The following is a 12,683-nucleotide window of genomic DNA, read 5'->3' as shown; positions in this document are numbered from 1 at the left end:
CACTGACTCCTTCTAGCGCCCTCCAGTGGCACACATGTGCTACTACATGCATATACAGAAGGAAAATACTGGTACACATTAAAAACAAAATAAGATCCCTCCTTTCAAGGAGAAGCTTCAAAAGATGTATTTGGAGCCAGGTGTGATGGTGCACTCCTGTAATCCTAGCACTCAGGAGACAGAGGCAGGCGTAACTCTGGGAGTCTGAGGGCAGCCTGGTCTGACAGGAAGCTCTTGGACAGCCAGAGCTACAGCATAGACAGAGAAACTCTGTCTCAAAAAAACAAAAACAAAAACAAGGTGAGCTTAGGAGTTTTTATTAGTAAAACATATATTTTACACACACACACATATGGTATAATTATGTTATATTATATTCAATATTTTATATAGTATAATTATATATGTATGTATGTATATATATATATATGTTGCAGTATTTCAAGGTAGCTTCCTCACTGAGATTATTGTAATTCCATAAGAGAATCTCCTTACTGAAAGACAACCAATGCCTCAATGTATTAACGGGGTTATGATTTCTGCAGCTACATTGCAAGTGGTGTTGGGTTTTAAAAGATGGGTGGTGCCGTGCAGGAGGAAGTGTAGCAATATATAAATCAGGAGAAAGGTCCTTGGACATCTGTGGAAACGGTGGAAACTGTCCGGCAAATCTTCTGAGCTTTGAAACCCATCCAAATAACAAGATCAAGACGATACCCACCAGAGCCATCTGTCACCAGGGCTACTGTTGCTCAACTGATTGCATCATGCTGTTACATCAGTGTGGCTGTGATCAAGAAACTTATGAACAGCCTGTCCCTTCTACTGCCTTCTCTCTCGGGAACTGTGGACAGAGGCTTGTTTACCTTTAGATGTTTGAGTGTGTGATGGAACAGCAGTGTAGGAGAGGTGGAGAGGCCTATCTTTGTTCCTTTACCTGGCTGCTTTGGGTCACTGCCTGCAGTGACCACACAACCCTTGTATTTCAGGAAGCAGCCAAGATCTGGGGGAGCATCAAATGTTCATCTCTCAAAAAAAAACAAAAAAAAAAAACAAAAAAACAAAAAAAAAACAAAAAAAAAAACAAAAAAACAAAAAAAAAACAAAAAAAAAAGAAATGTTCATCTCTTTTTCACAACACGTTTTTTGTTTTTTTGTTTTTTTTTTTTATCATGTTCACTTCAGAAGAAGAGAGGCCAGAAGATAGCGAACTGGGGACAGAGCCAGCGACCAAGACCCACCCTAGCAAGATCGGTGGGTCATAATCAACACAGTCTGCTGTATTTCTGTCTTTCACCTCAGCCCTGTCCAGGAGTCCTTTTCTTTTCTTTTTTTTTCCTGGGGTTCTTATCAATAAAAAACAGTGAGATTTCAAGAGGCCAAGGGGTGGCTAACTTGCACAAGTTGGTGCCCAAAGAGTTTTTAAGAAATTTGAAAAAAGAGAAACAAGGGAGATGGCTTAGTGAGTAAGATCCTTGGAGACCAGAGCGTGGACTCCAGTGTCTGTGAAAAGCCAGGCATGGAACATGGACTCAAAACCTCAGGGCTGGGAGAACAGGGACTGGTCGATCTGATCTCCTAAACTTGATGTCCAGGCAGTTTAACCAAACTGATGAGCTCTAGGCTCGCTGAGAAGACCGTGACTCAAAGAATATGGGCTGGAGAGAAGGCTCAGTGGTTAAGAACACTGACTGCTCTTCCAGAGGTCCTGAATTCAATTCCCAGCAACCACAAGGTGGCTTACAACCATCTGTAATGGGATCTGATGCCATCTTCTGGTGTGTCTGAAGACAGCTGCAGTGTACTCCTATATGTAAAATAAATTAAAAATTCTTTTAAAAAAATAGGTGGAGGGTGATGGAGAGAGACACAGGACATTGATTTTTGGCCCATACACGCATATACGGGTACACACATGTCTCTGAAAAGGGGGGCAATGGAATTGTTATAACATGGAAGCATGAGGGAGTTACTTGTGGGAAGAAACCAGCAAGACTTGGGCAAACTGAGCAGAGATTAAGAACAAAGCAAGATGGCCAGGTGTGGTGCTACACCTTTAATCCCAGCATTCAAGAGACAGAGACAGGTAGATCTCTGTGAGTTGAGGCCAGCCTGGTCTACAATGTAGCAGGCCATCCAGGGATACATAAAGACCCTGTCTCTATAGACTTTTTTGTCTTCATGGATAACGCTGGAAGACATATCATGACTGTTGCCTCAAGGTGCCTGAAACACCACCATTACATGGCTTGAACATGGTGATAGGGGTTGGAGAGATGACTCTACGGGTAAGAGCACTCTACCAAAGGTCCTGAGTTCAAATCCCAGCAACCACATGGTGGCTCACAACCACCCATAATGAGATCTGGCACCCTCTTCTAGTGTGTCTGAAGACAGCTACAATGAACTTAGATATAAAAGTTATAAGTAAGGCCGGGCGTGGTGGCGCATGCCTTTAATCCCAGCACTCGGGAGGCAGAGGCAGGCGGATTTCTGAGTTTGAGGCCAGTGTATTTACATATATATAATAAATAAATAAATCTTTTAAAAAAGCAAATATAAATTGTGTGCCTTTTATCTGGGAACTGAATGATCAAAGACAGGATAGAAATCCCCGATTGAGATTAAATATTTACAACAACAGAAAGAGAAAGTAAAAAAACACAAAAACAAACACACACACACACACATTGGTTAGAAGCCATAAGGAAGTTCATTACATTGTATGCTAATGTTTAAGGTTAATTTTTAAAAAGAGTGCTAAGGAGTTAGTAAGGTTGCTCAGCAGGTAGAGGAATTTGTATATGCCAAGGCATGCATGTACCAGTACACACAAACAAATAATAAACACACACATGAGTTTATTTAAAAGAAGGCTGAGGGCTGGAGAGATGGCTAAGAGCTCAGAGGTTAAGAGCAATGGCTACTCTTCCAGAGGTCCTGAGTTCAGTTCTCTGCAACCACATGGTGGCTCACAACCATCTGTAATGAGATCTGGTGCCCTCTTCTGGCAAGCAGGCATACATGCAGGCATAATGCTGTATACATAATAAACAAATGAATCTTGGGACGGAGTGGGGGGAGGGGAGGGGGGAGGGAAGGGAGAAGGGAGAAAGGAGAAGTGAGAAAGAAGGGAGAAAGAAGGGAGAAGAAAGAAAGAAAGAAAGAGCTTTTTGGCTTTCTGCTCGGAGGAGGCAACGGTGCAACTTTCTTCGGTCGTCCCGAATCCGGGTTCATCCGACACCAGCCACCTCCGCCATGCCGCCCAAGTTCGACCCCAACGAGGTCAAAGTCGTGTACCTGAGGTGCACCGGAGGCGAGGTCGGCGCCACATCCGCCTTGGCCCCGAAGATCGGTCCTCTGGGTCTGTCCCCGAAGAAAGTTGGCGATGACATTGCCAAGGCTACCGGTGACTGGAAAGGTCTCAGAATTACAGTGAAATTGACCATCCAGAACAGACAGGCCCAGATCGAGGTGGTGCCCTCTGCCTCTGCCCTGATTATCAAAGCCCTCAAAGAGCCGCCGAGAGACAGGAAGAAGCAGAAGAACATTAAACACAGTGGGAACATCACTTTTGATGAGATTGTCAACATTGCCCGGCAGATGAGACACCGGTCTTTGGCTAGAGAACTTTCTGGAACTATCAAGGAGATCCTGGGTACCGCACAGTCTGTGGGCTGCAATGTGGACGGCCGCCACCCTCATGACATCATAGATGACATCAACAGTGGTGCAGTGGAGTGTCCAGCTAGTTAAGAAGCAACAAGAAAATATTTCAATAAAAGACTATCTGATAACCAGTGGAAAAAAAAAGAAAGAAAGAAAGAAAGAAAGAAAGAAAGAAAGAAAGAAAGAAAGAAAGAATAAAGAAGGCGGCGGTGGCTGAGGAGATGACTCAGTCAGTAAGGCGATTGCCACCTAGTCATGAGGACTTGAGTTTAGATCCCCAGTATCCACTTAAAAACATCAGGGCAGTGCAGATCTGTAATTCCAGGGTTGGGGAGGTGGCGACAGGAAGATGGTGTAGAGCTAGCCTAGCTGAGTCTAGCAGCTCAGGGAGATGGTTCTTTCTCAAACACTGAGACAGAGGGATTCACAGGGTGGCTCAGCAGATAAAAACACTTGCCACATCATGCCAGACAACCTGAGTTCAATCCCCAGAGCCCACCTGGAAGTAGAAGAGAACTGACTCCCCAGGGTTTTTTTTTTGGGGGGGGGGTCCTCTTTGTACCAGTCCTAGCTGACCTGGAACTCACTTTGTAGGCCGGGTTGGCCTTGAACACACAGAGAGAGCTCCACCTGCTTCTGCCTCCTGAGTGCTGGGATTAAGGGTGCATGTCCCCACCACCTGGCTGCAGGGTTTTCTTAAAGTGTATAATGATCATGGTACGATAGAGCCTCGCTAGTTTTGCAAGCCTGGAGGGCTATTCCCACCCCACAGCTAGAGGACTAAAAGAGGTGCTGTGGTTTTAACATGGTTTTAAATGTCCCCATCAAAAACTATATTGAAGCCAGTAGATGGTGACACATGCCTTTAATCCCAGTACTTAGGAGTCACAGGCAGGTGGATCTCTGTGAGTTTAAGGCCTAGTCTACATAGTGAGTTCCAGACAGCCAGAGCTACATAGTTAAGACCCTGTCATGAAAGGAAGGAAGGTCACAGTATAGTTTCAACCATTGCTCTCCTCTAGTTACAGAATATTTCTTCCCACCATGCCTGAAGGAAACACTATACTCACTGAATAAGCCCCTCCTCTTGCCACTTGTCCTAGGAACTGAGTCTGTGAATTTGTCTATTCTAGATAGTTTAACTACTTGCCCCATCGCTGTGACAAAATTCCTAATAGATGCAGCTTAAAAGAGGGAGGGGCTTGCTTTGGCTCCCAGTTCCAAGATGTGGTCCTGTGTCAGGGAAGGCATGAGAGCAGGAACTGGAAGCTGTGGGAGGAAGGAAAAGGGGGAAAAAGGAAAGAAACCCTACCTAGGACAAAGGGTAAGGAGAAAAGAATCCCATCTTTCCCTGTTTGTATAAACTTCTCAGCTTCTTTGAGTCTCAGTTTCCCCAACTTTTAAACAGCTACAAGACCTACACAGGGAAAAACATCTAACTCAGTTGATAGAGGGCTGGAGTTCAATCTCCAGTACAGAATAAACCGAGTACAGCAGGCACAACCTGTAGTCCCGACACTCACTCGGGAATTGGAAGTGAGAGTATCAGGAGTTCCAGGTTACTCTCAGCTACGTGATGCATTTGAGGCCAGCCTGGGATATGCACGCTCCTGTCTCAAAACAATAATACAAGGCTGTGATGCTACATGTAAAGCAATAGACACATTGCCACCCCTGTCCCTGTCGGTAACGGGAACTCATGACAGCTCTCTGTAAATATTCAAAAGTAAGAAAAAAGGCTAAGGGAGGGTAAGCGATGTGTTAACATCAAGTCAGCAAATCAGAGGCCAGCAGTGTGTTCCCTCATCGCCCTTGACAACCTTGAAAGTCAGCATTCCAAATAGGACCACAGGAGATTTTTGCAAACCTGGGGACAGAGGCTGGCCAGGACACAGGTTTAGCCTGGAGGGGATCGATATTGGGTCTTGAGTAACTTCACCCTCGATTTACGCAAGCAATGGAGTTACTGATGTCAAGGTAGTTTGGTGGGAGTGGAAAGAAAATTCCTTTGATGTGCCCCAGGCTAGATCAATACCCTGGCTAGTTTTACTATGCCTGTTCCCCAGTCATAAGGCTTCCCACCCCTGCAGAACCAAAGCAGAAGGACAAACTGCTATTGGCTTCTCAGAGTCGACTTTGATTCCTCAGACAGTCTTTTTTTTTTCCAAGCATTATCACTTAAACTACATTAAAAACAAAAAACAAAACAAGTTTAAAAGCCGAAAATCCTCACTACTATGCAAACAGAGGGAGGTTAAGCACTATATTAAAGGTGACCCAGCAAATCAGAGGCCAGCAGTGAATTTCCCCATTGCTCTTGACAAAATTGAAGGTCGGCATTCTAGTCAGAGATTTTTGCAAGCCTGGGGACATTGGATGGTGTCTTAGTTGGGGTTTTACTGCTGTGAACAAACACCACGACCAAGGCAACTCTTTTTTTTTTTTTTTTTTTTTTTGGTTTTTCGAGACAGGGTTTCTCTGTATAGTCCTGGCTGTCCTGGAACTCACTTTGTAGACCAGGCTGGCCTCGAACTCAGAAATCCGCCTGCCTCTGCCTCCCAAGTGCTGGGATTAAAGGCATGCGCCACCACGCCCGCCCGGCACAAGGCAACTCTTTTTTTTTTTTTTTTTTTTTCTTTTTTTTTCGAGACAGGGTTTCTCTGTGTAGCCCTGGCTGTCCTGGCACTCACTTTGTAGACCAGGCTGGCCTCGAACTCAGAAATCCGCCTGCCTCTGCCTCCCGAGTGCTGGGATTAAAGGCGTGCGCCACCACGCCCGGCTGGCAACTCTTATAAGGACAACATTTAGGGTCAACAACAGCGAGGATGAGGGCCTTAAGCCACACCCACAGTGACACACCCACTCCAGCAAGGCCACACCTCCTAATAATGCCTCTCCCTGGGCCAAATGTATACAAACCAGCACACCCTCCTTTCTTCCCCTCTCCTGCATTTCTTGCCTGGGAATCCTCAAAGTCCCCTTGCCCAGCCATTGGCCACTGGCTTTTTATTGACCAGTCAAAAAACCAACTCTTGGCAGGGACCCGCAGCAGATGTGCGAATTCCCACATAAGCACAAATCAAATCCCCAACAGTTTTCTCTTGGATTCCAGATGTTTGTTGCTTTCAAGCTCAGGCTGTTCTAGAATCTGTGATCCTTCTGGCTCAGCCCCTCGAGCGCTGGGATCGTAGGCGTTTGCCACCAGTGCTTTGAAGATTGGAAACTGGGAACTAGCCTTGTGTAGATGGCTGGAACGCAGTAAAAGGAGTGTGTGGATCTCAGTCCCGCCTCAGCTCAGAGGCATTATACTTTTGTTTTGTTTTTAACTGTTTTTAATAATTACACTGTGTGCATGCGTGCATGTGTGCTTGTATGTACACTCGAACACCGTGGTGTGCATGTGGAGATCTGAGGACAACTTGCAGGTCTTCGGGCTTGGCAAACAAGCTCCTCTACCTGCTGTGCCATCTCACGGGCCCTCAGAGGTGTTCTGTCTGTTCAGGATGGGATCTCACCACACTGTTCAGACGTAGCCAGCTTCCTGAGTAGCTGGGGACTACCGGCACACACTGGCGCATATGACATGACAGCGTTCTCTAGTGGCCGTGGACAGGTTATTTGGGCATGTCCTCTTCTTCCAGAGTCTGTTTCCATATCTTAACAGGAAGATCCCAGAGGCCACAGAGGGCACAGAGTTTAGTAGTGGAGTGAGGAGTACACCAAGCAAGCAGAGGTAAGAGGTTGTACGGGCCTGGTGTAGGTGGGCAGCGGGCTCTAGGGAACGGCAAGTTAGTTTCAGAGACTCACATTAGTGATACAAAATGGGGGGGGGGGCTCTGGATGGAGAAGTCAGTGGTAGAGATTCAAAGGGACCTTTCTACTCCTTTCTGAAACAGACTTACCCACCTCCCTGGGATAACTTGGCCTAACTTGACTGCTGCACTGCTAAACAACCATGTGTGAGCAGCTCTGGGAAGAATGAGGCCTGGAGCAATCTATCCTTGAGGTGGACCTGGTGGGAGACGACGATGACAGCTGGCCAATCTCCCCACAGTGGAGTGTAAGACCCCCGAAGCTGGGCCTCCACTCAAGTCCCGGGATGAGCTGGCCAGCACCGCAGTGTCCCGAGAGAAAACCACACCTGATGCAAACTGCAAGAGGTTTTATTATCAGCTAGCTGAGGACGAAGTCCCTGGGCCATGCAGGGGCTTTTAACAGCTAGCTGAGGAATTGGGAGGAGTTGGGAGGAGAGTTGGGAGGAGTTGGGAGGAGTTCTTCTCTTCCATGTGTCCTTGGTGAAATTTACAAGGCAGGAGTGGGGAGTGAGTTCTTTCTGAATTTTTATCAACGTGCCCTCGGCACAGGAAGGCAGGCATCTCTGGTTGTACAGTATAGAAACAAAAAGGCTTTTTGCTGGCTATAGAGAATAAAGAGCTTCTTTCTGGCTGTATTTTTAAAGATCAGGGAAAACAAGCTTGGGGAATGTCCAGGGGCTTCCTTCCAGGGAGAAACGCTCTAAGTCGGGGTCTCACAGGAGCAGGCAATGTATCCCTGAAGAAGAGTGTGAACAGGGTTTATCCCAAGGTGTGCCACTGTCTGTGGGAAATTTTCAAACACTAGTGGGTTGGAAACCTGGCCAGCTTGTGAGCACCTGCAATTCTGGCACTCCAGGGCCGAGGCAGGTGGATCAGAAATCCAAGGTCATCCACCACTAGTTCAAGGGCAGCCAGGGATCCTTTAAAGCCCTCTCTCAAAAACAAAACAAAACACTATTGTGTTGGGCAAGGTGTTTTACACCTGGAGTCCCAGGCCTCTACTGAGATAGGAGGACCATGAACTTTCGAGGCTAGCCTGTGCTACATACCAACTGACACCTTGAGTGAAAGAGGACCACCAACTGGGTGCCACAGAGATGGCTAAGAGGGTGAAAGCTTTTGTTGCACCATCCTGGAAACGTTAAGTTTGGTCCCCAAAAAACCCTGGTGGAAAGACAACTCCCAAAAGTTGTCCTCAGACCTCCATACACACACTGTGGCCCATCCATGCGTGCTCAAGTATGGATCCACAAACACAAAGTAAAAATTTTAAAAACAATTGGGGTGGGGGGCATGGTGACTGAGAACCCACATAAAGCCAGATTCAAGAGCCAGCCATGGTGGTACATGCCTTTAATCCCAGTATTCAGGAGGCAGAGACAGGCAGATCATTGAGTTCAAGGCCAGCCTGGTCTACAGATCAAGTACCAGGACAGCCAGCGTTACCCAGAGAAACCCTGACTCTAAAAATAAATGAATGAATAAATAAATCTAAAAAAAGAAGATATTTCTCTTTGCTGGATCAGACTCCCCTACCCCTAGGAAGGTGAAGAAACACTCCATGTAGTGCTGCTATTATCTTTTGTGTGTGTTGTGAATGCTAGAAAGCCAGCTCAAACTTGAGCAAATGGGACATGAGGCTCAGGGAGAAAAGCACATGGGGCAAGGTCCTAAGACACTGGAACCCCATGGTCCCCTCTCCACTCTGCTCCACTTTCTCTGTGATGACCTTCCCTCTTCAGACTTCAATATGGTGGCCTCCAGAGCACCAATTGATATGCAGACCCAGAACTCAGAGGCAGCAGGGCAAACCTCATCCATCCTTGGGCTTCTTAGGCCCATTCTATCCCATGTGATCTGTCGGCCAGAGAGGGTGCTGGCCAATTCTTCAAATGAAAAAACGAAGAGCTAGACCATTACCAGGAGTGAGCTGCAGGATCTTAAAAGACAGCTGGGAGACTCCTTAGAGTCCCCAGTGCCAGGAACACAGGGGTAGCCTTCTAGATCTAAAGACTCTCTGCCTTAGAAGTTAGGGCCACTGAGACGTAGAGAGAAGCTGAGGACAGCTTAAGATGACAATCCACAGTGCCCAGAGCTCCTGTGACCCCGGTCATCAACCCACTGGAGCCTGCAGGGCTTCACTGATGCCTGGAGATACAGTGGCTGTCACCCCAAAGTTCAGGCTGAAAGCACTATACCGCAAAAGATAAAAAGCAGCCCCACCCAAATGGCCTTGCCCAGCTGTGCCAACACGGATAACCGGATGAGCTGAGTGCCAGGGCACACCTTGCCTCCTCTGTCTCCAGCTGTGACCTGAGCCCTGGCTAGGGACAGGTGTGAGACCTGCAGAGGAGAAAGACATTCTACATACATACATTGCACCTCCAAAGCTTCACAACTTCAGTCTACCACTCTCTCCCTTTCACCCAGTAAACATTTCAATTGAGTGACTAGAGAAAGGGCTCAGTGGTTAAGAGCATTACATATGGAGTTTGGTTCCCAGCGTCCACGTTGGGCAGCTCACAAATGCCTGTCGCTCCGGCTCCAGGGGAGTCTGACAACCTTTGCTGGTCTCAATGGGTACCTGTAGGAGTGTGCCTGTGTGTGCTCACAAATAAAATTTGAATTCCTAGCTGGGGATACAGCTCAGTGGCTGAGTGCTTGCATACGTGTATGATGTCCTAGGTTAATATCCACTATGACAAAAAGAGGAGATCTCAAAAGGGTTGGATTCCAGCAATGGATTCATCCACTGGGAAAAGCAGAACCTTCAGGATCCAAGTGGTTCCCCTAAAACCTCAGCTCTGAACAGTGGTTGCTTCTAAGACCAAAGCTTTTAGTCTGTGAGCACACTGCGGAGATGCTTCATAGCCAAACCCCAACAGTTGTCATGGCAACTCTATGGGCGAAGGCACCATGACCATCCCCACTTTACAGCCTGGAAAGAGCTGGGAAAGTTAAGTGGCCGGCCTCAGGATGCTCAGGTACTCACGGAGGAATGCAGAGACTTTAGCAGCTGCCTAGGCAAGGGCCGTGCGCTCAGGAAGCTGAAAGAAGAGTTTGAGGCCAGCCTGGGTTCCACGCTAGACCCTGTCTTGATACACAAACAAATTTACATACAATAGATCAAAAGGAATTTCTTTGGGTTAAAATATAATGTCTACTCTGGAGGTAATCTCTATACAGATTTCCCATTGGGACTGCCAGTGAATTTTTCCATAGTGGCCACATTTGTTTAGTGAGTCCCAAACCTAGGACATTCCCAAACCCAGTCTCTTCATTACCACCCTGGCAATCCCTAGCCTAGAGGTCACAGCCACTTGGGAATGCACAGTCCTCTCTAGACACACCTACTCACTGGCATTTCATTAAGGAGGGACCCTTGGCTAGGCTGCTGTCTTTATTCTGGTCCTTATAACCATGCAACCTGTTGGGTGGATTTTTTTTTTTTTGCTTTGAAATGTATTTGTATTGTTTTTAACTACGTGTATGGGAGAGGGGGTGATATGCAGACCTCTAAAGAGGTCTGATCCTCATAGAGGCCAGACGTGTTCTATCTTCTTGGAGCTGGAGATACAGGTGATTATGAACCGGCAGATGGGGGTTGCTGGGAATCGAATTCAGGTCTTTTGAAAGAGCAGTACGTGCTCTTAACCACTGAGCCATAGCTCCAGTCCCTCAAGTGGTTCTTCCCACTCCCAACCTCCCAAGACAGGTTTCATTATGTGGCTCTGGCTGTCCCAGAAATGAAATATCTGACCCCCCTCTGCCTCCTGAGTGCCGGATTTAAAGGCATGGGTCACCATGCCTAGTACCTTGGTTGCTTTAAATAAAATCCTTTCTTTGTTAAAGCTAAGATCTTGCTCTATAGCCCAGACTAGCCTCAAACTCACTTAGGGCTTCTTGCCTCAGTCTCCCAGTGCCTGGGATTGAAGACGTGCACCATCACACACAGAAGAAACTGTAGGCTTCCATTTGTCAAGACCTACTTTAATAAGGGTTCTTAAATGCTTTAACCTCCCTTCTAGCCCACCACCCACCAGAGGTAGTGGAAAAGAAAGATTATTAGGACACAGGGGAAGTGAACCTGTTAGAAATAGTTCTTTGGAGCAGCTCCAATCTTCGTGGTCAAGAGATCAACAGTATGGTCTACTGGCAAACCACCAAACACAAATCAGCAGCAGCAGTCCAGTTCACTTGGCAGATACCACACACCAATCAGCTGTGGCAGCTCCATCCAGAATAAGCCTCGAGGCTCTGACAGATCGGCTTGATTCGGAGGAAGTGGCAACCTGGAATATCACAAGAAGTTCTCTAGTGAGTTATGCCCCATGAAGTTGCGACGAGCGAAGATCAGCAACGAAGTGCAAGGCCAACTGGTGCCAGAGGGTGGTTAGCAGAGACTAGAAAAGCCATGCAAGGCATCCCAAAACAGGAGCCTTGTCCCACCATCTGCAGTCCTTCCTATTCATTTTCTTTCTAAACATCACGTGTCTTTTCACTTGTCTGCTTCAGTGAAACATCCTCTCACCTGTGTCTGCTTCAGCACAACATTCTTTTACCTATCTGCTTCAGCAAAACATCCTTTCACCTATTTGCCCCAGCAAAACATCGTTATGACCTGAGTCTCCAAAGGAACCAGAAATTTCCACTTCATGAAACACTTCTGATTCATTGTCTTTAGAGAATGTGCTACAATGACCCGGTTTCCCCCCACCTCACCCCCGGGGATGAAGAGACAGGGTTCATGTAGCTGAGGTTAAACTTTAGCTCCTAACCCTCCTGCCTCTACTTCTGGATTCCTAGGATTACTGGCATGCTCCATCACTGTGCAGGGCTAGGGTTCAAACCAAGGACCTGAAGCAACCTGAGCCCTCTACCAACTAAGCCTCACGTCCAGTCCTGATTCTCCTCTTTGTAAAAGAAAGGAAAATGAATGCGGCTGGGTGATCTGATGTCTAATGTTCTGCTTTGATACTTTATTTCATACCCAAGACTCAGTCTTCCTGGGTGTCTATAGGCTGATCTTTAAAAAGGGAATCACTATTCACAAAACCTCTTGCACTCACTAGGAGACAACAGCAGCTGGGGAGCTGCTGGAAGACCTGAGCTTGAATCCCCAGGCGCCATAGTGGAGCTCCAACCCCACAGCTCCTACACCACGAAAGGAGAATCCACTAACACTCTAGGAACAGCTAG

The 12,683-nt window shown here is 46.9% G+C and overlaps 1 protein-coding gene across 1 annotated transcript; it reads left to right on the top strand.

The window, feature by feature from the left end:
* Positions 1 to 3,174: 3,174 nt before the first annotated feature.
* On the top strand, positions 3,175 to 3,806 carry LOC110295179 (large ribosomal subunit protein uL11). The gene has a single exon (XM_085837158.1). The coding sequence runs from the start codon at positions 3,259 to 3,261 to the stop codon at positions 3,754 to 3,756; it is 498 nt and encodes a 165-aa protein (XP_085693284.1). The 5' UTR covers positions 3,175 to 3,258; the 3' UTR covers positions 3,757 to 3,806.
* The last annotated feature ends 8,877 nt before the right edge of the window (positions 3,807 to 12,683 follow it).

The sequence above is a fragment of the Mus caroli genome, unplaced genomic scaffold, assembly GCF_978045245.1.
Source record: "Mus caroli unplaced genomic scaffold, Mus_caroli_1 scaffold_4, whole genome shotgun sequence".
Taxonomy (NCBI): domain Eukaryota; kingdom Metazoa; phylum Chordata; class Mammalia; order Rodentia; family Muridae; genus Mus; species Mus caroli.
Note: the sequence above shows the minus strand (reverse complement) of the source record. Positions and strands in the feature narration are given on the sequence as shown.

Coding starts and splice junctions, on each gene's coding strand:
- LOC110295179 (XM_085837158.1), top strand. CDS start 3,259: ATGCCGCCCAAGTTCGACCCCAACGAGGTCAAAGTCGTGTACCTGAGG.